General features: G+C 40.0%; 2 protein-coding genes across 2 annotated transcripts in view; both read left to right on the top strand.

Moving 5' to 3' along the window:
- The window catches only part of LOC133625507 (collagen alpha-4(VI) chain-like), a 43,631-nt gene extending 28,161 nt beyond the window's left edge, over positions 1-15,470 (top strand). Inside the window, 14 exon segments of the mRNA XM_061996913.1 lie at positions 435-497; positions 826-876; positions 2,870-2,905; positions 3,029-3,091; positions 3,402-3,464; positions 5,557-5,592; positions 6,615-6,651; positions 7,209-7,220; positions 7,332-7,819; positions 9,637-9,727; positions 11,625-12,296; positions 13,174-13,267; positions 13,489-13,760; positions 15,298-15,470. Of these exon segments, the coding sequence (XP_061852897.1) occupies positions 435-497; positions 826-876; positions 2,870-2,905; positions 3,029-3,091; positions 3,402-3,464; positions 5,557-5,592; positions 6,615-6,651; positions 7,209-7,220; positions 7,332-7,819; positions 9,637-9,727; positions 11,625-12,296; positions 13,174-13,267; positions 13,489-13,760; positions 15,298-15,470 (2,151 nt within the window).
- Positions 15,471-16,567: 1,097 nt separating this feature from the next.
- COL6A6 (collagen type VI alpha 6 chain) overlaps positions 16,568-20,958 on the top strand; it is a 62,643-nt gene continuing 58,252 nt past the window's right edge. Inside the window, exon 1 of the mRNA XM_061996912.1 lies at positions 16,568-16,679. Within this exon, the coding sequence (XP_061852896.1) occupies positions 16,568-16,679 (112 nt within the window). The remainder of the gene's footprint in view (positions 16,680-20,958) is intronic.

Below are 20,958 nucleotides of genomic sequence, written 5' to 3'. Positions count from 1 at the left end.
TAAGAAAGTGAAAACCAAAAATGGAACTGAAGAAAACCTGCAAGAAGACTAAGAGCACGATGCAGACAGCCTGCCTGCAAAATAATCATCTGCTATTAACACATGCTTCAGGCTGGTAGAATTCTTGACTATATCCTATTACCATTAATATAGTTTTTCCATAAAATACTATTTTCACTGGTAATTCTGTATGACAATAGGCATTTTGTTGGGATTTAGCTGCATAAATGCTCAGCATATTCTGATTTGCCAAGTACTGTCCAGTTCCAGTACAAGAAACTTTCAGTGAAATATTGTAATGGAGGCCTTTTGGCCAGCATCCAGTAGTCTATAAAACGTGTGAGTACACTTCAGTCTAGCACATAAGGTTACATTTCAGAAAGACTTTTCCTGAATGAGCCAAACTAATGCCTTTTATGTTTCTATTATAACAGGGTGAACCTGGTGACCCTGGACAGAAGGGCCCAGTGGGGGCAGCTGGACAGAGAGGCATGCCCGTGAGTCTTTCTGCTCTAGTTCCAGGCCTCCATAGTTTAAGACACCAGAATCCTTGTGGGCTAAAGAGAATATCTTTCCTTCAGGTTCTCTAGGAAAGAGAGAATATGCTAGAGGTAAGGCACACAGTGGAGGGGAACTGTGGCCTTAGTCCTGGTTTTTCTCTCTACAGATTTTGCCATCTGACTGTGGTTTGATAGCTTGCCCTACTTCACCAGTCTTAACAGCTGGGGCACCTCATCACAATGAGATATCTTTATCCCAAAATTCAATTTGATGTAAATCTAATCCTCTAGTAAAGCTAACTCATGGTATATTCAACCTATGCAGGGCATGGATGGCAGAGATTCCTTTGGTCCTGAAGGAAGCAAAGGAGCAAAGGTGAGTGCTTAGAGCCAGGATGTCTCACAGTCTGTGTTCTGCAATGTTAAATCAAACATGAAAATCGATATTTTGGTTCAAAACAAATGTAAGATGTGGCCACAGTGCATTTCTGAGGTTCAGTAAGAGACTCGGACTTCCCACAACCATCTCTGTGAGAAATTTTTCAGTAGGATGTTCTTTTGGCAACCACTCTCTCTTGCTCTTTCCCTTGATGTGTGTGTGTACATGGTTGTGGTGGATTGTACTTCTTGGAGTACACACTTCAGTCTACTTGACAGCCACTGTCGTTGGCAAGTATTGGTGAGCCAGCCACCTTGGACTCTTAATTTTTCTTCTTTCAAAGATGGAATTTCTTGACTACCAAGGTGAGGGTGATACTCTCCAAACATCTTTGTTGTTTTAATGTGAAATAGTCTTCCTTGTGCTCCTATGGTGAGCAATAAGATCTGAGGATTAACCTCTGGATTGCTACATAGTTAGAAATTTTTATCATTCCCTTTACAGCTCTGATAAAACTAGCAGTTAAATGACTGCTTCTTTAAAAACAGACAAGAATCCAGCTCAAGTAAAAAGTTCACAGAAAAGATGAGGTCAAAATCATGGTACCAGTGGCACCAACAGGTCAGTCTGTGAGCAAAGGGCTCAGGATGTTAGGAACAGCTTCCTTCTTTCAAAGAGTTTGTGTAGTGTAACAATACTCGTCCTTTCCCAATACTTGTGAAACAGAAGTTATCCAAAGGATCTCATCTTTTTCATTTCCTTTTTGTGGGAAAAGCAGAGTACTACAGAAGCTGCAGAAAATATACGAAAAGCTTCCCAGAGGCCTCACCAACTGATGATTTCCTTTTTCTAAAAGGATTTTTAATGAAAATAACTCTTGATGCTTCTTACTGTCCAATCTCTTTTCTTACCTTCTTAACCCTAACAATTTCCTTTGACGGGAGAGTTTCACAGGTTACACATGTTATGTGCAAGATTAGTTCTTTTAATCTCTTGGAATCTCCCACTTGTTTGTTTCAGTGAATGTCTGTCTTGTAACAAAAAAATCAGAAAAGAAAAGGTTTCTGCTAAATCATCTTGTCATTATTCATTGTTTTAAAAGGTTGGGGGGCTGGACTAGATGATCTCTAAAGGTCCCTTCCAACCCTTACCATTCTATGATTCTATGGCTTAACGCCCTTATGCACTAATTTGTCTACTGAAGAGGGCAGAGCCTGAACTAAAACAGTTAACAGTGATCTTGAAAGAGCTACTTTCCCCTGAGAGGCAAAAGAACAACCTTTAGTGTAGGTTTTGCTTAAGGTTGCTATTAATTATACAGGTTCACAGTCACATTATGCTATTATGCTCTCTAGGTGTAGTGCGGGGCCTGGAAATTGTAGGATAAGGTCTTATGATGTTTGACAAGGGTGTCCCCCTTCATGGGACAGAGCTCTTAAAACAAGGAAATACGAAAGCAATGTGAATTGTGATAGTTACTCTAATGTCAAGGAAAGATACTCGTCAATTCTGATTGGTCTTTGTGAGAATTCCTATATTTCACATATCTCAGCACAGAACACACTAAAAACACAAGTAACTGAAAGAAAAAAATCAATGAAGTGACTTCTAATATGCCAAGAAAGTATAATGATATCAGTATTTAGTATAGAGGGTACAATATTTTGAAGCTGCATTCTGAATGTTATAGCTGCTAAACATGAATTCCTCAGTATGTTACTAGAAGGCATAAATAAGTTTTGCTAAAACACTTACTGGAGAAATGTAAGATTCTTGAAAATTCAGAAACTGAATTTTTAAAAATGATCTTCCTTCGGGTGAATAAAATGTTAATTGAAAATGGTGTCATTTGAGACCAGAGTAGTTACCACTGTAATTAGGCTGTAATGCTAAGAATAGTTTTGAAACTGATTTTGGTTTAAAGACATCAAACACTAAGCAGATCGCAAAATTCTAGATTCTTAGGAATTTCTTTCCTTTCCCTTGGTAGGGAGAATCTGGCTTCACAGGATATCCTGGTCCAGAGGTATGATTAAAGGTCATGTTGGCATTCTTTATGTCTCATTTACATTATTGTTTGGAAGTGGTTATCTGTCTTTCTGTTTGTCTTCTCCTTTCCTATAATGTTCTGGATCTCATTAATTTCCAGGGAGAAGATGGAGACCCAGGCATTCCAGGAGCTGAAGGACCCAAAGGACTTAGGGGTAGAAGAGTAAGAATGATACATCTGTTAACTCTCTGAAGAGTTCTAGAAGTAAAGTTTTTATGTCACAAATATTTCCTCACCCAAAATGTTGGAAATTGGTTCTCACTCTGATCTTTTATTGCTGTATCCTTGGCAAGAGATCTTGAGAGACTGCAGGTCTAAGTCTTCAGAGTTGTTAGCTGCTAGTAATTCTTAGGGATGGCAGTCTATGTAAATACAGGATCCAACTCACAGTATAGTTATAAAGGCCTTTATCATGAAATTCTACATCTGTTTGTGCACTTATAGAGAATGAAACTCGTATTTCTATTTTTAGGGTGATGCTGGCACACCAGGTATCCTGGGAGATCCAGGGGACCAAGGGCCACCAGGACCTATGGTAGTAAATTTTTAATTTAAAAAAACACTCTTAGATTACTCTTAAACTTGCTATTAGATTAATGAAATGTTTAATAATATTTCATGTGGTAAACTATGCTTAGTCATCCTGGCAGTTATATAGAGTTATGTCTTGCCTGTGGATGTGTGTGTTCACAAGAGTGCCTGCTGCTGGAAATGGAACTGCAACAATATAGGATACATTTCTTCCCATAGTATTTGGTATTGTCTTTAGACTAACTGAATATCCAATTAAAAAGGTGAGAGTACTGATACGTAGATCTGGATTGTTCTGCTGACAGCCATTGTATTTTTTCATTTTAAAAGAAAAGCCATTTAAAGTCAGACTTGAATTACAGACACTTAATTAAAGCTTAAATTGACTGTAACCTGTCAATCTTTACATTCAAGTAGATATCTTGATTTACTCCAGTGTCCATGATCACCATTTTATACAACAAAAAGTTATATTCTCTAGCTAAGCAGGGGAAGGGATCGTGGATTTCAGAAGAATACAAGACTAACATTTTATGCAGTGAGGAAAATCCCTGTCTGTGATTTCTTTATCTTACAACTGCTCTGCAAATCAGATTCCTAGTGACCAAAACCAATTATTTTCTTGTTAAACTTTCTTTAAGCTAACTCTTTTAGTTCGGGTGTGGAACACTATTGATAACAGTATCATTACCTGCCTAACATGGCCTGTGGGATACATGCAACTTACAAAATCTTTTTTTGTTTGATTTTTTTGTTGTCATTACACTGTGCTAGTCAATGCATGTACCTGGCCCCTGCATGTACCTGTGTTGATGAGCCAGATAGCTGTTAGCCTTGCCAATCGTGGTACAAAAAGTCTTCAGAGAGAATCCGAGCTCCAGATCTCCTTTTCAGATGTAGACACGAGAGTGGAGCTTGGGAGGTATGGGCTTGGTGGGATTATTGTACTAGCAGTGCATTAGTGAAATTGGAAAGTGGGAGCTCATGGGAAATGGAAGAGATAGGGTTGCAGGAAGAGGTACAGGTAGTACAGCAAGGCCAGACAAAACAGACATGATTTACCCATCTTTCCTAACTTTGTGACATGGGTCAGGTCTGCATAGCTCAGTCATGACCACTAAGCTGCTGCAAGTGGCATTCATCAGGACTCAGGCAACTCACAGTGAACTCCTGCTGAATGGTACCAAAGAAGAAATGGGACCTTCTGGGAAACATGAGAAGAGAAAAACATGGAATATGTCTGTGGGGGTGCTTGTGGTGGACAGCAGAGGACATGAGGAGGATACCTCAGGCAGGAGGTGGAGGAATGAAAGGTTAATTGTAGGGGGAGGGAACAAATGTGGAGATGAGATTTTAATTTGGGGATGTAAGGAACTATATGATTTTAGTAAACTGTGGTTTTATGGTAGAGGGAGGCTAAAGTAAAGGTTGTGTGATGTGGCACTATTTTGCTTACATATCTCACTGCAGTCTCCTGTGAGTAAGTGAAAATTTTCAGTAGTCTTACTATGCGTCTGAATGACACAAGTGATGAAAACTCTCAAGCTGCCTTGAGAAGAAGTCTTTCCTGTCGTTTTATTCATGTTGTGAATATTAAACAATATTTGTCCCAAGAAGAAGGCTGCAGTGTAGCCAAAGTTAGCTAGGCTGGTTGAGTAGCCATAATGTGTATAGTCTACAGGATCTCTCAAGCAAGAACTGTGGGAATTGTACCCTGCAAGAGGAGAGGGCAAATCTATCACATAACAGAGACTGAAAGATGTAAGGTGCAGATAACTGAACCACAGGAAAGAAACTGCTCTTTAGAAAGGAAATGGAATTCTAAATTATACTGGTCCTCAAGGGCAGCAGGTATTGAACGTGTATAAAACTATTAAGGAAAATGTACTGAGAAATGGATCTGAGAAGTAGTCTGCAACTGTTTAGAACAGGTCCACAGAAATCTGTGCTATGAGCTGATGTCTCCTCATATTTCAAATTCACAAATTGTTATCAGGGAAACACTGTATGCCTGCATTTTCTTTGGACTACAGAGTAATAAACAGAAATATGTTATCAGGGTCTGATTTTCTGGACCTGTGTTTAATTTGTTTCAGGGTGCCAAGGGACCAATGGGCACCAGTTTAATGGAAGTAAGTAATCAGTATGCAGCTAACTGCACACTGCATGGAATTAACAATTTTAGTCTTCCATTTGTAAGCACTGACTGCCATGAGTACAATCTTTTTCAAATACTTATTGGAGTGCAGTGGGTTCTGCTGTTCTGCAAATAATCAAGAAAGAATTGGAAACAATTATACATATGGATTATTGCCATGTCCAGACTTTTACAAACTGTCAGACAGTGAATGTTCCTTTATCTGTTTCTTCATTCATGTTGGTTTACGTTTAGGGTTACTCTTTACCCCCTTGTAAGGGAAGGTATTTCCTCAGCAACAGTTCTTTTTCACTGGGAATAGTAAGGCAGGATTTCTTCAGAACCTCAATGCCATGTAAGATGAACCCTTCTGAGGAAAAGGTGCTATCTAACCTTTGCATGGAAACCCACCTACAGACAGTAGTACCATTGCAGGTATGTTCTATGTCCAGAAGGACCCTTTCCTCCTTTGTGGGCCTCTCTTCCTACATGAGGGTGATGGAGCACTGGAACAGGCTGCCCAGGGAGATTGTGGAGTCTCTTTCCTTGGAGGGTTTCAAGACCTGCCTGGACACATTCCTGTGTGACTTGATCTAGGTGAACCTGTGTCTGCAGCGGGGTTGGACTAGATGATCTCTAAAGGTCCTTTCCAACCCCTACCATTCTATGATTCTATGATTTGCTATTGAAATTTCTCTAGTGAACGTGCCATTGCCTGATGACCTCCTAGATCAGGTTATTGGACAAAACAAAGAGTGTATAAATGGATGCTTGATACTCCAGACCATGGTTAAATCCCTACAGAGCATGTCTGAAAACCCCTTTTGTTTCTGCAGTGGGGACAGAACCCCTGTACTATTTGAATACAGAGGAACTGGAGTGTGTGATTTTGGATTTACTGTAGTGAGATTAGTTCAGGGGATGGGATAGGACCTTCAGCTCCAGCCAATAGAAGGATTCCCATTCTGGGATGATCTGGGATTTGCTGTTAATTACTTTTGTCTTTTGCTCTTACAGCCTTGTGAACTTGTGAATTTCACACGAAAAAACTGTCGTAAGTTGGGAACACTTTCTTTTGCTTCAGGTTCCAACTAGTCCCTCTTCCTAAATGGAATAGCTTCCATTGGAAGCCTTGTAGACTCGTAGCCTGTATCTGGGCTCAATTTGATGATGGATGATGGTTGTCAACTGTGAGGGATTTTCACCAGATGTGTGGCACAGGTTTATGTTTTTTGCTCATTTTTTCCTATAAATTTCAAAAACTGTAACAAATGTCTCCATCATTGAAGATTAAATTAACTCTTTGGCATTGTGCTAACTCCTTTTGAGGAATTCTGTGAGAGAAGACAGTATATCACCTGTCCTCTGGCTTTGAAGTCTTCATACTTCTGACTTGTGCGCTCAGCAGAACCCAGAACAATGTTTTTAATTATCATCCAATGAAATGGTACTATTTTGAGTATTTGATAGCGCAAGTTGTCTGTCACTGACAGATTCTGTCAGTTGTCTGGGCCTTGCATAAGGTTCTTTAGTGAAAGCAAGTGAATATGTCACCATTTTAATTATTTTGAATCCAAAATAATTTATTTTCTCTCCATCTCTTTATTTCAGCTTGCTCATCAGGTAAGCCCATTTGGCCTCTGCATGCCCATTCTTTCATAACCTTGAAGAAAAAACTAACAATGTTTGAGTCACGGAAAAGCTCTCACACAACGTTTTAATTTCAATTTACAGACATATGTCCTGTTTATCCAACTGAAGTGGTGTTTGCCTTGGATATGTCTGAAGATGTTACACCAGCTGCATTTGAAAGAATGAGGAACATTGTTATGTTATTGCTGAAGACCATTAAGATCAGTGAAAGCAATTGCCCAACGGGTGCTCGTGTGTCTGTTATTTCTTTTAATACCAATATACGCTATCTCATACGGTTCTCAGAATTCCAAAAGAGCACCTTGCTGCTACAAGCCACTCAGAGAATACCACTGGAGAGATCCACTGGGAAACGTAATATTGGGGCAGCCATGAGATTTGTTGCAAGAAATGTCTTCAAACGTGTTCGTCAGGGCAGCCTCGTGAGAAAAATTGCCCTGTTTTTTGCCAATGGTCCGTCACAGGATGATGTTGCTGTCAACACAGCTGTACTTGAGTTGAGTGCCTTGGATATTGCTCCAGTGGTTATTGCCTTCAGTGAAGTGCCAAATGTCAGGCGTGCCTTCTCTGTAAGTAGATCCATTTGCTTAGTATCTGTTGGTATTTGAGTAAAGCGTTCTCTCAAGCCACTGAGTTCTACAGGAACTGCCCAATCTCTTATTAGAAAGGAGTTACTAAAGGCTACTATTTCAACAAGGAAACATTGATTAACTAGACTCTAATGATTACCATCTGACCTCTTTCTGCACATGAATTATTTATGACTTGTGCTTTTAGGCCAAATCAGAGATTTCAATAATTTGTTAGTTTCACTTGGTTACCTATGCCATTTCTCTTCTGAAGTTGTGATGTGTGCTAACCATTTAATTAACGTAGTAGTAGCAGTAGTAGTAGAAGGCTTTGAGTATACCAGGTTGAAGTTTTTATTTTCCAAAAGAAAATGAAATTGAAGCAAACCCCCTTCTGTCAGCTGTATTGTCATTAGTATAGGAGAATATTATCAACTTCCTTTTAAAAATAGTACTTCATCTACAAAAATAAGCAGTCTATTTTACCAAGGACCAAAGGAAGACAATTCTAAGTTTCTTTAAGGTTTCATAGTGTGAATTCTTTGTTCTGTTTCTTTGCAATTTATTTTTGTAGCATCTGTGCTAAGTTTTAACTTTTTGGAAATAAAATTTCTAGAAAGCTGTTTTTACTTGAATGTGACAAAAGGTGAAAAACTTGGATTTTGAGTTCAAATTGAATTGCATCTAAGTCAGCCCTTTAATCTTTGTATTAGAACTTTTCTCATGCAGCCTCATATCCAGTAATTAATTCACATATTTGTCTGGCTGAATGTTAATTTAGCAAAAGGAAAAAAATTCTGCTGGTGTATGAGAAGAAAGCTTTTAGTTTATTCACTGAGTTGCTCCATGGGATAAACAGGAGCAAACAGCAGTATTTTGTTTACTTATTATAAGCAGATGGTGAACCTGAAGGCATATAACAACATCTGGCGTTTACAGAGGTGCCAATTTTCCATAAATGATTTTTCAGAGTAGAAAAGTTTTTTTAAAAGCTACTTAGCAAGGGAAAAGGCTAAAAATTCACTGCCCAGTTCTCCTGTATGATTACATTTGAAAGAATGAGGAAGGCAACCAACCTCACCACCACCAAAGAAAAACATCCTCCCTTGTTCTTGCAGATGGACTTCTGCCCTTGCAGTTGAGAGGTGGTTTCATTTTCTTGATCCTATCAGCCTGTAGAGACAGATACTTAACTGGCTTTGATTTGTTTGCTTTAGGAGTCTCATTTTCCTTTGAAGAGGCCTATCTAGAACATCCTTTACAGACATTAATCAGAAGTTAATTGTGTTTCATTGTACATATCACAAAGAAGTAATTATGTGGATGCAAAGATGTAATTATGTTGTTCCTCACCGTTTTAGCTTATCCATATATATGATTCATTTCCTGATATATTTTGGTATATATTATTTGTCTTATTCCACAAGGAAATATCTTTGCCCTAGAAACACATTTGGATGAGTTTGAGTGGTCATCGAAATTGGAGGATGTTGTTGGAGCTTCCTCAGGGTTACTCAAATATTTCTGTGGACATTTGTCCACAATTTAGACATTTGTCTACTGGGGAAGATTGTCTGTCTTCAGCTGACAACAGACGGCGCGTAGGTTGTGCTAATGCCCGAATTTTCTCTCCCACAAAAACATCCTCACTGTAGATCTTCTCTTTGTCTCTGAAAGATCTGAAATAGGAGATCCTTTTCTTTGTAGCACTGTTCTAAGAAAACCAATTATTGCCCTTTAGTGGAAAAAAAAAAAGTCCTAATATCTTGTGCTCTTCGTCTTTTACATTTTAATTTTTTGTCTGCTTTAAAACATAGATTGATGATACTAGAAGATTTCAATTATTTGTTTGGGAAAGACAAGAGGATGAAAGTTTGGAGAATGTCACATATTGTACACTTTGCTTTGGTAAGACTTTTTCCAAATGCCAACTGTTGTACTTTTAACCCTTTCACCAACATATCCTATAGATTTTATTTTGCAGTGTGGTGTTGGGGAATTTTTATGATACCCCTTTAGTGTGTTTGCCCTTAAACATGAAAAAAATATTAATGAATAATGCATTGTGCAGAGTCCTACTTCTGTAAGTGATTTTGCAAGCAGGCTGCAAAGGTGTGTGAGGAGCGGGTTCCTTAAATATGTTTGTACCAGCACTAATCCCATGAGCGGTTGCGTGGGTGACTCCCAAAGGTGAACACTGATGGATCCAGTTCCAGGATGGCTACAAGACAACACTATGGCTGTTTCTTGTCATCACCAAAAGACAATGCATTCCAGTACAGGGAGTTGTTCTGTGTGTGACATTCCTGTTTCCGGCCAATTTACCCCTTCTGCAATTGGACCTTCTTACCCTCCGTGATCACAGTTTACCACTGCTGAGACATTCAATTTGAATTTCCCCTTCAGTGTATGGTAAGAATTAGGACTTCAAAGCCATGGAAACTGTTCAATGAGTTGCTGTCTCAACCATATGAGACAAATCATTGTTTGGCATTTTCTTTTTAACACAAATTCACTTAAAATAAGATCATAATTCTAGGAAAACAGGCTCATTTACCATAAATTCTACATTGTGAGGGGGTGAGAAACTGCTAAATGATAATATTTCAGAATACTGATTGATGGTCTGAGATAGAAAGTAGAATTTGTTCCAATGTCCTTCACAATTTTTAGATTTCCACAGAAGAAAATTTATCAAGTGAACTTTTATTTTACCTGATGAACATTTTTAACTCTCATGCCCAAATAATTGGAAGGGACCTCCAGAGATCATCCAGTCCAACCCCCTGCTAAAGCGGGTTCCCCTTGATCAGGTCACACAGGAACGTGTCCAGGTGGGTTTTGAAACACTCCAGAGAAGGAGACTCCACACTCTCCCTGGGCAGCCTGTGACAGGCCTCCCTCACCTGAACAGCAAAGCTTTTCCTTGTGTTTAAGTGGAACAGCTTGTGTTCCAGCTTGTGTCTATTAACCCTTGTCCTGTCACTGGGCATTGCAGAAAAAAGACTGGCCCCATCTTCTCAATACCACCCTTTAAATATTTATAAATGTTGATAAGATCCTCCCTCAGTCTTCTCCAGGCTGAGCAGCCGAGGTCCCTCAACCTTTTCTCATAAGAGAGATGCTCCTGCCACCTGATCATCTTGGTGGCCCTCCACTGGACCTCTCCAGAAGTTCTCTGTCCCTCTTGATCTGAGGAACCCCAAACTGAACACAGGACTCCAGATGAGGCCTCACCATGGCAGAGTAGAGGGGAAGCAAAACCTCCCTTGACCTGCTGGCCACACTCTTCTTGATGCATCCCAGAATGGCATTGACCTTCTTGGCCATTAGGGCACATTGCTGCCTCATGTTCCATTTATTCTCAACCAGGACTCCCAGGTCTCTCTCTGCAGAGCTGCTTTGCAGCAGATCACCCTCAGCTTGTCCTGGTGCATGGGATTGTTCCTCCCCAGATGCAGGACTCTACACTTGTCCTTGTTGAACCTCATGAGGTTCCTCTCTGCCCAGCTCTCAAGCTGGTCGAGATCCCGCTGAATGGCAGCACAGCCTCTGGGGAATCAGCCAGTCCTCCCAGTCATCAGCAGGATCAGTGTAATCCCATGATTTCTCAAAACCTTATTCAGCAAGACCCATCTGTTGTTCCTTACTGTAACAAGATTTCAAGTTAAAAAAATCTTTTTATCTTTTTAAATAAAAATGTAAGAAAAAGAAATGAATGAGTAGGACTGTAGGAATTTTTTTCTGAACTATTGCTTTTGTTGCATTACTAAATAATTTGCTGCCTATTACCTATCCTCTCTAGATAAATGCAAGCCAAGAACCAACTGTGAGATGCCCTTTTCTTCCCCTCTTCTTATGGATATGGATATCACTTACATCATGGACAGCTCTCGCAGCATCAGCAGTGAAGTGTTTCAGAGAGCCAAAGACTTTGTGAGCAACATGATAGATCAGTTTGTTGTTTCCTCACAGCCAAATGAATCATATGGAGGCATCAGAGTGGCCCTGGTGCAGCAGGCTCCCAGGGGTTTCCTGCCTGACAGAAACCAGACCCCTGTGGCCTTGGAGTTTGATCTGGTCACATACAGCAATAAAGATTTGATGAAGAAACATATCCAAGAGTCTGTTCACCAACTGGAAGGGCCATCAGCCATTCCTTCTGCCCTACAGTGGACGGTTGAAAATGTATTCTTTAAAGCCCCCAATCTAAGAAAACATAGAGTCATATTTACAATAGTTGGAAGCAAAACAAGCACATGGGACAGAGACAAGCTGAAAGAGATTTCCCTTGGAGCCAAGTGTCAAGGATTCACTTTGTTCACACTTGTGCTTGGCAATGATGTGAGTGACGATCAGCTGATGGAGCTGTCAAGCTCCCCCACAGAGCAGCACTTTCTGGTGTTGGGCAGGGTTTCAGCGTCTGAGATGGTGTATGCTGAGAGGTTTAGCTGGGCATTTCTAAATCTTCTACAGAGTAAGTACCATGCAATAATTTTTGCTTATGTTATGGATAAAGCTAAATGCTGTGTAGAATAAGCTAGTCAGTGTATATGTGCTGTCATTCAGATTCTAGCCATAATTTAGCTAGCCAATCTTTCACCTTTAGTTTGCTGCAGAGGCTGGTCACTAATGGAAGTGCCAATAATGACAGATGAGCGTTGCATTCTAATGGTGCCTTAGGCCAAAGTATTAGATAGTTTTTGTCCATTAAGTTTGTGTTTACTGTGTGGCTTTGTTGACTCCCCTTTCACTGAAGAGAGATCATTGTTCAGCCAAAACAACACAGTTATATTCTTGATTTAGACCTACTTTTCTCCTCTGATCATTGGCAGGTCCAGATTACTGAGCTGGTTATGTGTATTGAAGCTTTGGGGTAGATACATGTTTACATGTTTAGCAGATGTGGCATTAACTTCTCTTTACTGCAGATATTCCTCCTCCATAGAGCAGAGAAAGGATTTCATATTACAAGACACATTTGTGCACATTAGCATGTCTTAGGTGCTTAGAAATATAAACAAGAGAATATTGAGAAGGAAGTTGTCACTGATTTAAATCCTCATCAGAAGCATGTACTTAGAGGTTTCGGAGTCTCTATAGAAGGATAAATAGTGTATTACAGAACAAGGCAAAAGTATAAAGGCCTGGCTCAGGAGTAATTCTCATTGAACTGATCTCTAACATCATTTTCATTTTCCTGGATACAGTGCCAGTCACACTAGTTAATAGTTACTTATCGGAAAATGAAAACTCCACAACAAAAAAAAAAAGACATGTAGTGCTTTTTATTAAACATTTTGGGGCTTGGAGGACTTTAAAACTAACCCATAATGTCTGTGCTTTCCCCACAGAAGAAGCAAACAGTTATCCTTCACCAGAACTTCAAGAAGAATGTGAAAACTTAGATCGGGGAGACACACAACAGCAAGTGTCTATGATTGAAAGGTTTGGAATTGCTTATTGAGCTTTTTGAGTGTGTTTTTGAACATAAGATTTCTCTCTTTGAGTTACTAGCTGTATTCAATGTAGCTTTAATAGGAATAAGATCACGATCTAATGTGGGGTTTTTTTCATGGTGTTCAGAAGGAATGAATGAAATCATTTTTCAAGGGCATACTGGTGTTTAAATACTTAGTTGGATTTTTTTCTTTCTTCTCCTTTGGAAGGGTGCCTTTTCCTGGAACCGTTGAAACAGGTTATGGTCATGGTTTAGAAGACATTAAAACAACGGAAAGTAGAATCCTGGAGACTATTAAAGAGACCACCACAGAACCTGTCTACAGAATGCCAAAACTCAGATATGATTTTAAGGAGAATGAGTATTTAGCAGAGGAAGGTGTTGAAGGAGAGAAGCCACAAGAGTATGGAGAAGCTTGGGAGAAGAACAGTGAAAACTTTAAGGCAACAGTAGAAACTAGAACTGCCTATAGTAATTATGGTATGACTTTAGAATATGAAAATCTTTTTTAATTCAGTAAAAGGACGCCAAATTGTCAAGGGCTCAGTTGAATATTTACACCACATGAAGCATTTCCATTAATTACATTTTCCAAAGAGTTTTGTCACCACATGTTTATGTTTGGTCAAAATTTGTCATTAAAGTCTGAACTGCAGGTGTCATAATAACCTTAGCTTTGATTTGTATCTTATTGTAATAATATAATGTAGAGTTCTAATCTTCTTTACTAAAACAGCTGACCATTTAAAATCCCCAAGTTGCACTATAACCACTGAGTTACTCCTGCTGCTGGCTTAGCTCAGCATAGAGAGCTCAGCATAGAGACCTTAAATATGTCTCTTCCTACATGAATGGTCTATTCATGTAGGAAGAGACATATTTATTAATGTATAATAATAATTATTATTATTAATAATAATAATAATACATTATTATTCATATAGGAAGAGACACGAATGGTCTGTTCATGTAGGAAGAACAGAATCCCTCAGCAGAAGCATCTTATCAAAATATGTATTCTTCACGTTCTTTTTACTTTGCTTCCTAATTATGCTTCCTAATTATGCATTTTGCTTTGCAGATTTGCTGCTTGATACAATAGGTATGGGAAGCTGATTGTGAGATGATTTGTCACCAACGTTCTTTTAATGCTAGTGATTGTTTTTATTATTTAGACCACAGTTGGACAGAATTTCTCTGGAAAAAACATGCAATGGTATCTGCATAGCTTTGAGTGTGCTAGCTTGTTGCTACAGCTGCCATCCCTTTTAAGATGTACTTTATACTGATCTATTGATTGAGATTATTGTTTTTCAGTTGATTAGAAGGAGAAGGTTATGCTATTTTATATCTTTATGTTGGGTAGTTTTTAAAGTATTTTGTTTTATTTCTTAATGCTTCTGCTTTGATATCATACAGATACCAGAGTCTAGAGCTGCTCTTCTGACTTGATTTGAGTAACTCTGAATTTACATTGGTGAAAGCTGGTTAGATCTGTATTTACTGAATACCAGATTGCTGCAAAGTATGTTGCTCTCACCTACCTTTGGACTAATTTATGCAATTTAAATCTGTATCACTCTGGGATTTGATGTAAATACTCTCATGGATAATTTAACCTTCTATATATGTTCATTTATAAAATTTTACTGAGAGATGCCTACAGAACAGGTTGGAATAAAGAAAAGCTTTATTTACCTAATCTCTATGGAGCAGGGAAAATAGTTTTATAATAATTTTAGTCAAAAGTCTTTGCTAGAAGACTGAAGACCTTTTAGCACTCCTTCTGTTTATGCTACTGAAAATCTAGTTGTTTCAGACATTCTTTCTGGTTAAATCAGTCATAAGAAGAGGGGCTTCAGACCATGATGGCACTGAGGGTTTGTGGATGAATGCTTGAACAAAGGCTTCCTCTTTCATCTGCCAGTTTGCACTGCATGTTTTTTTCCTGAAATTACAGTGCTGAGAAGGGTGGATCTTTCCTTTGTTAAACCTGTCTCTTATTTCCCTTTTCCAGATGCGTGTGACCTTGTTCAAGATAGTGGAGAATGTCAGAATTATGTTCTGAAGTGGTACTACAACAAAGAGCAGAAAATGTGTGGTCGGTTCTGGTATGGGGGCTGTGGAGGCAATAGAAATAGATTTGAAACACAAGAAGAATGTAGATTATTATGTATAGAGTCCACCTAGTGCAGAGACACTTACTCATTCAGTTAGGCTGTCAGGGTGATGGGGAAAAAGAAAAGACTTCTACATAATCACTCCACTCCCGTGTTATAGATGAAAAAATACACTTGACTGTGAAGTTATGATCTAGTAACTTAATGGTGAAACTAAAATTAAAACTGTTTCTCAGTTGATCTGATATAACATGTTGAGCACTGAGCCAACAACACGTTCTTTAAAAGGGATATAAGTATTGAAACTTGACTTTCTTCCATATATACCAAACTGTTCACTTTCTAAATGTATTGAATAAAAGAAAACAATGCCTCAGAGATTTTCATGAAATAACATTGAATGTGAGACACGAATGTCAAAAAGATATGATGCATTTGCTTGCATTTATCCTGCTTACAGAAAATACCCTAAAGCATTTGGCACTCAAAAGCCATAGTCTTACTAGAGCTTACTTCACTTTGATTTGGAGGATTTTCTACCATAGAGTTATTCTTGGCTTTTAATTTCTTTCTGAAAAATCCAACACATGAATAAAAATTATCATTCTCAAATATTTCACTTCTACTGTTAGTCTTGAAACAATTGTCCATGTTTTTCCATAGTGTGGCTTTCAGTGTAAATAAGCATCCCTTTCCCTGCGCAGTCCTTTTAGAATATCAAATTTTCATGGTTGCTCTTGATGGGAAGAAAAAGTCCTGAGAACATCTTTGCTTTATTAGATAATATTTCTGTGATAATAAATGCAATGCTCTGCAGAAGAGTGGGACTTACTTGGGCTTTCATGCTCTGATGACTTAGCCAAATTCTGCTGCTGCCCATTTAATGTCTGTGGAGGTCATGCTGCATTTCAATTTGTCACTTTGTGCTATCCGTTGTAGAGGTGGCCATAATCACCTGGAATTTTATTCTTCTCTGTGTTTGTCTACAAGAAGATGCACGAAATATCTCTAAACTTGCATGAACTACTGGCCAAGAGTTCTCAACAAACTTATGAGGAACATACATGAACTCAGGTTTCCAGAGCCTGGTGCTTTTGACTCGTACAGGGAGAGTCTGTTGTGACTTTGAACAGAGTGGTCTTTTGTGAGACTGTCAGTGTTGGGGCTATGATAATGCTGAGCAGCTCAATGCTAAAGGTGACAGTGCCACCCTTAGCTCGGTGCTGGAGAGTTGAAACATCTCATGGGTTACTGTTAAAACTCAAACTGAGTGGGGCAGGTGAGTCAAAGCCATTTGTATTTCACCTTTGTCTGTTTTTTTGCAAGTGACAGAATCATAGAATCATAGAATGGTAGGGTTGGAAGGGAACTCCAGAGATCATCTAGTCCAACCCCCCTGCAGAAGCAGGGTCACTTAGATCAGGTCACATAGGAACATGTCCAGGCGGGTCTTGAAGACCTCCAAGGAAGGAGCCTCCACAACCCCTCTGGGCAGCCTGTGCCAGGGCTCCCTCACCTCAACAGGGAAATAGTTTTTTCTTATGTTTAAGTGGAACTTTTTGTGTTCCAGCTTCATCCCATTACCCCTTGTCCTGTTGCTAGCTACTATAGAAAAAAGGGATGTCCCAACCTCCTGACACCCACCCTTTAGATATTTATAAATGTTAATAAGATCCCCCCTCAGTCTCCTCTTCTCCAGACTAAACAGCCCCAGTTCCTGCAGCCTTTCCTCGTATGAAAGATGTTCCGGTCCCCTGATCATCTTGATGGCCCTGCACTGGACTCTCTCCAGAAGTTCTCTGTCACTCTTGAGCTGAGGAGCCCAGACTGGACACAGTACCTTTCTGTTGACCCTTATTGTCCGAGACTAGTCTTGCTGTTCACTCAAAACTCTTGGTTTTCTGTGAGAAGTGAGTCCCACTGCATGAGATCCTTTCTCCTTGATAGGAGAAATTCCCATGTCTGTATGTATCAACTGGTTTACACTTTGTATGCACACATCTTCCATGTCATTACCTCAGACTGGTTGATGATCCTCTTTGTGGGGCAACACAGGATAAGACCAACCAGCTGCCCAATCCGCCCCCCACCCTTAAAGAATGACTCTCAAAGCCTCCTAATCTGTTTTTCCTTATTCTTTCATCCCTGGCATGAATTCCCCTGGCCTCTTTTCCAAAGGGAGGAATATCCTAGCTACTGCAGGATGATTAGGGGTCTGGTGTTGAACCCCTCTCTCATCCTTCTGGTTGTATCAGAGGGTCCAGCAAGCAGCATTTGCAAACTGGTGGTTTTACGGGTTTTACTTCATTTTCAGGTGTATGGAATACTATGGAATTTTGATCAGTTACACAATGTGATATATGAAAAGAATAACTTTGCATGCAACTAATCAGACTGCTCTGACTGGAGCATTTCACTGACTTGTGAAACATCTGTGTTCAGCAGATGGCAAAATGCTTTTTGTGAAAGACTAAGTTCTAATGCCAGTGAAATGTTCTGATGTTGCTGCTTCTAGGAACTGAACAGGCTTTTGTGAGAAATCTATGTGCTGAATTTCATACCTTGTCTGAGTTAATACTCTGCTTCTGGTGCTCTGGATGCTTAAACATCAGAACATTGCTTTAGGTAGTGAACTACTTAGCACCTACTTTTTTGAATGCTTGTCATTCTTTTGAGTGTCTGTACTGTAAAGGTGGAACTGTAAAGGATCTGTAGTGTATGGTATGGCCCTTAGTGATGTCCTTGTGCCAGGGCACGCCTTGTGCCTTCCTCCCGCTCTGTCCCCCAGGTGCCTTTGTGCAGCTATGCTTACTTAGCCTGTGCTATCATATGTCTTCTCCTGCAGCTGGCTCCATTTGAAAGCAGTTTAAACACTGTAGCTCAAGGCCTTTGTGTCAGTGGTAATAACCCCTGCTTTTTAAAGAAAAATTAATTAATACAGGAATGGCTGTCCATTAACAGAGTGAAACCTGGGATATGACTATTTGTACTGGGATATGACTGTCTGCCATGAGATAACTCTCTTCTGATGAGAGCAGTCTTCTGAAGATGTACCTGCTGCTCAATCCCAAATTCCTCCCAAACTATAAAAGAAATATGAACCTCTCTGACGTAACAGGGAAGTTGATTCTTTATGGATATTATCAGAGGCTGTATTGAAGGAGTTAAGCCACACACTTATAAATCTGTTTAGGGAGCAATTTAATTTTGCCACAGTAAACCAAGGTTTGATATTGATGCTGGTGAGGGCTGTAGTTAAAACAATTTGAAAAAAGTGCAAGGTACTAGTGCTACTACTGTCACATGTCAGCTAAAATGCACATATTCTAAGTTCTGTAATCCAGAATAGCTGAATTCTGGGGCTAAGTCCTCTGAAAAGAAAGAATCACCAGAGAATAGACATGTGTAGGATCAAACACTGCCTGTGGGTTCTGATGAATGAAAGTATATAAATATAATGCCCATAATCTAGTACTAATTTGTAAAGGTTTTAGATTGCATTTTATACTAATTAGAACTAGTGATATATGTCTTTATTTAATAGGGCCGGATTGTGTTAGAGAGAGAAAAGATCTGAAGCACATTTGAGGGAAAACATCCCGCTTTCTGGCTCTACGTTATTTTTTACTTCCTGTTGCAGAATTTAGCTGCGTATCTGACAGGTGAATTGATCAGCCTTTCTAATGAGAAAGGATCCCAGCCCATCTCAAATACATAAGAGGTTACTAGTAGCAGCCAGATGCTGTTTCCCAGCATGTGGTAGTCATTCAAGACCCCCAGGTTGTAGATGCCAGGGGGATAATCCAGAGGAAGGAGGAAGATCCTCTTCCTTTGGTGGAAGAGCATCAGGTCAGGGAATGCTTAACTGAACTGAACATATGTCATTCTATGGGCCTTGACGGGACGTATCAATGAGGCAACTCAAAGATTTAATTTTAAGGCCACTCTTAATAATCTTTGATCAATTACAGTGACTGGGAGAAGTGCCCAAAAACTAGAGGAAATTATACGGTGCTTCTGTCTTCAAGAAGGCAAGAAGGACCTACAGGCCAGGAACTACAGGCAATTCAGCCTCACCCCAATCCTGGGAAGGTGATAGAGCAGCTAATCCTGGAAGTCATTCCAGGCACATGAAAGACAAGGAAATCATCAAGAGTAGTCAGCATGGATTAACAAAGGGGGATCCTACTTGACAGATTTCTGCAATAAAATGACTGACATGATACATGAGGAGAGAGCAGAGGATATTGTCTAGCTGGACTTCAGTAAGGCCTTTAACGCTGTCTCCCATAAGATCCTCGTAGACAAGCTACGGATACGTGGGCTGGATGAGCAATGAGGTGGATTGAAAATGGGCTGAATGGCCAGGTACGGAGGATGGTAATCAGTGATGCAAAGCCCATCTGGAAGCCTGTAACCAGCAGTGTACCACAGTTGTACTGGGTCCACTTCAGTTTAACATCATTAGTGATTTGAATGATGAGGCAGAGTGTACTTTCAGCAAGTCTGCAGATGACACAAAACTGGAAGCAGCTGATGTGCAAGAGGGTCATGCTGCAATCCTGAAATGCTTAGACAGGTTGGAGAAATTGTCTGACAGAAACCTTATCAAATTCAACAAGAGGTGTGACTTCAAGAACTCTTTTCCCTTTTTTTCATCGAACATTACTTCAACAAAGGGAGGTGGAAAGTCCCACACCTGGGAAGTAACAACCCATCTGGAAAGCAGCTTGGCAGAAAGAGACCTGGTAGTCCGGGTGGAGACGAAGTTGAACATAAGCCAGCAACGTGCCATTGTTGCAAAGGCTGATTGTATCCTGGGCTGCATTAATTAAAGTATTGCCAGCAGGTGGAGGGGTGTCATCCTTCCCCTCTACTCAGCACTAGCAAGGCTGTGTCTGGAATACCATGTCCAGTTCTGGACTCCTTAGTACAAGAGCAACATGGAGATACTGAAGAGAGAAGCCAGCAAAGGGCCACAAGGGTGATGAATGGACTGAAGCACCTCACATAGGAGGAAAGATTGAGACTAATGAGACTATTTAGCCTAGAGAAGGCTCAGAAATGGATCTTATCAGTAGATATAAATTCCTGAAGGAAGAGTGCAAAGATGACAGAGCCAAGGTATTTTCAGAGGTGCCTGGTGACAAGCACAGAGGCGATGGGCACCAACTGAAACACAAGGGATCCTTCTGAACATTAGGAGACGCTTTTTTTCACTGTGAGAGTAACTGAACACTGGCATAGGCTGCCCAGACAGGGTTGTCGAGTCTCCCTCCCCAGAGATACCCAAAAGCCATCAGGTCACTGTCCTGTGAAGCTGGCTGTAGGTGGCCCTGCTTGTGCAAGTTGCTTGGACCAGATGACCTCTGGAGGTCCCTTTCAGCCTCTGCCACGCTGTAGTGCTGTGTTTCTGTGACTGCGTAGCCACTACTTCTATGGGAACTCTGCTCACTGCCAAACTATAGAGCAATTTCTCTCTTTTTGGGACAGGGTGGAAAAAATTGGGATGAGAGTAAACCAGCTATTGTGATTAGAAAACTCTGCACACAAGAAAT

This window comes from Colius striatus, chromosome 5 (assembly GCF_028858725.1).
Source record: "Colius striatus isolate bColStr4 chromosome 5, bColStr4.1.hap1, whole genome shotgun sequence".
NCBI classification, from domain to species: Eukaryota; Metazoa; Chordata; class Aves; order Coliiformes; family Coliidae; genus Colius; species Colius striatus.
The sequence above is the reverse complement of the archived record's forward strand: the minus strand, read 5'-3'. Positions and strand labels throughout refer to the sequence as shown.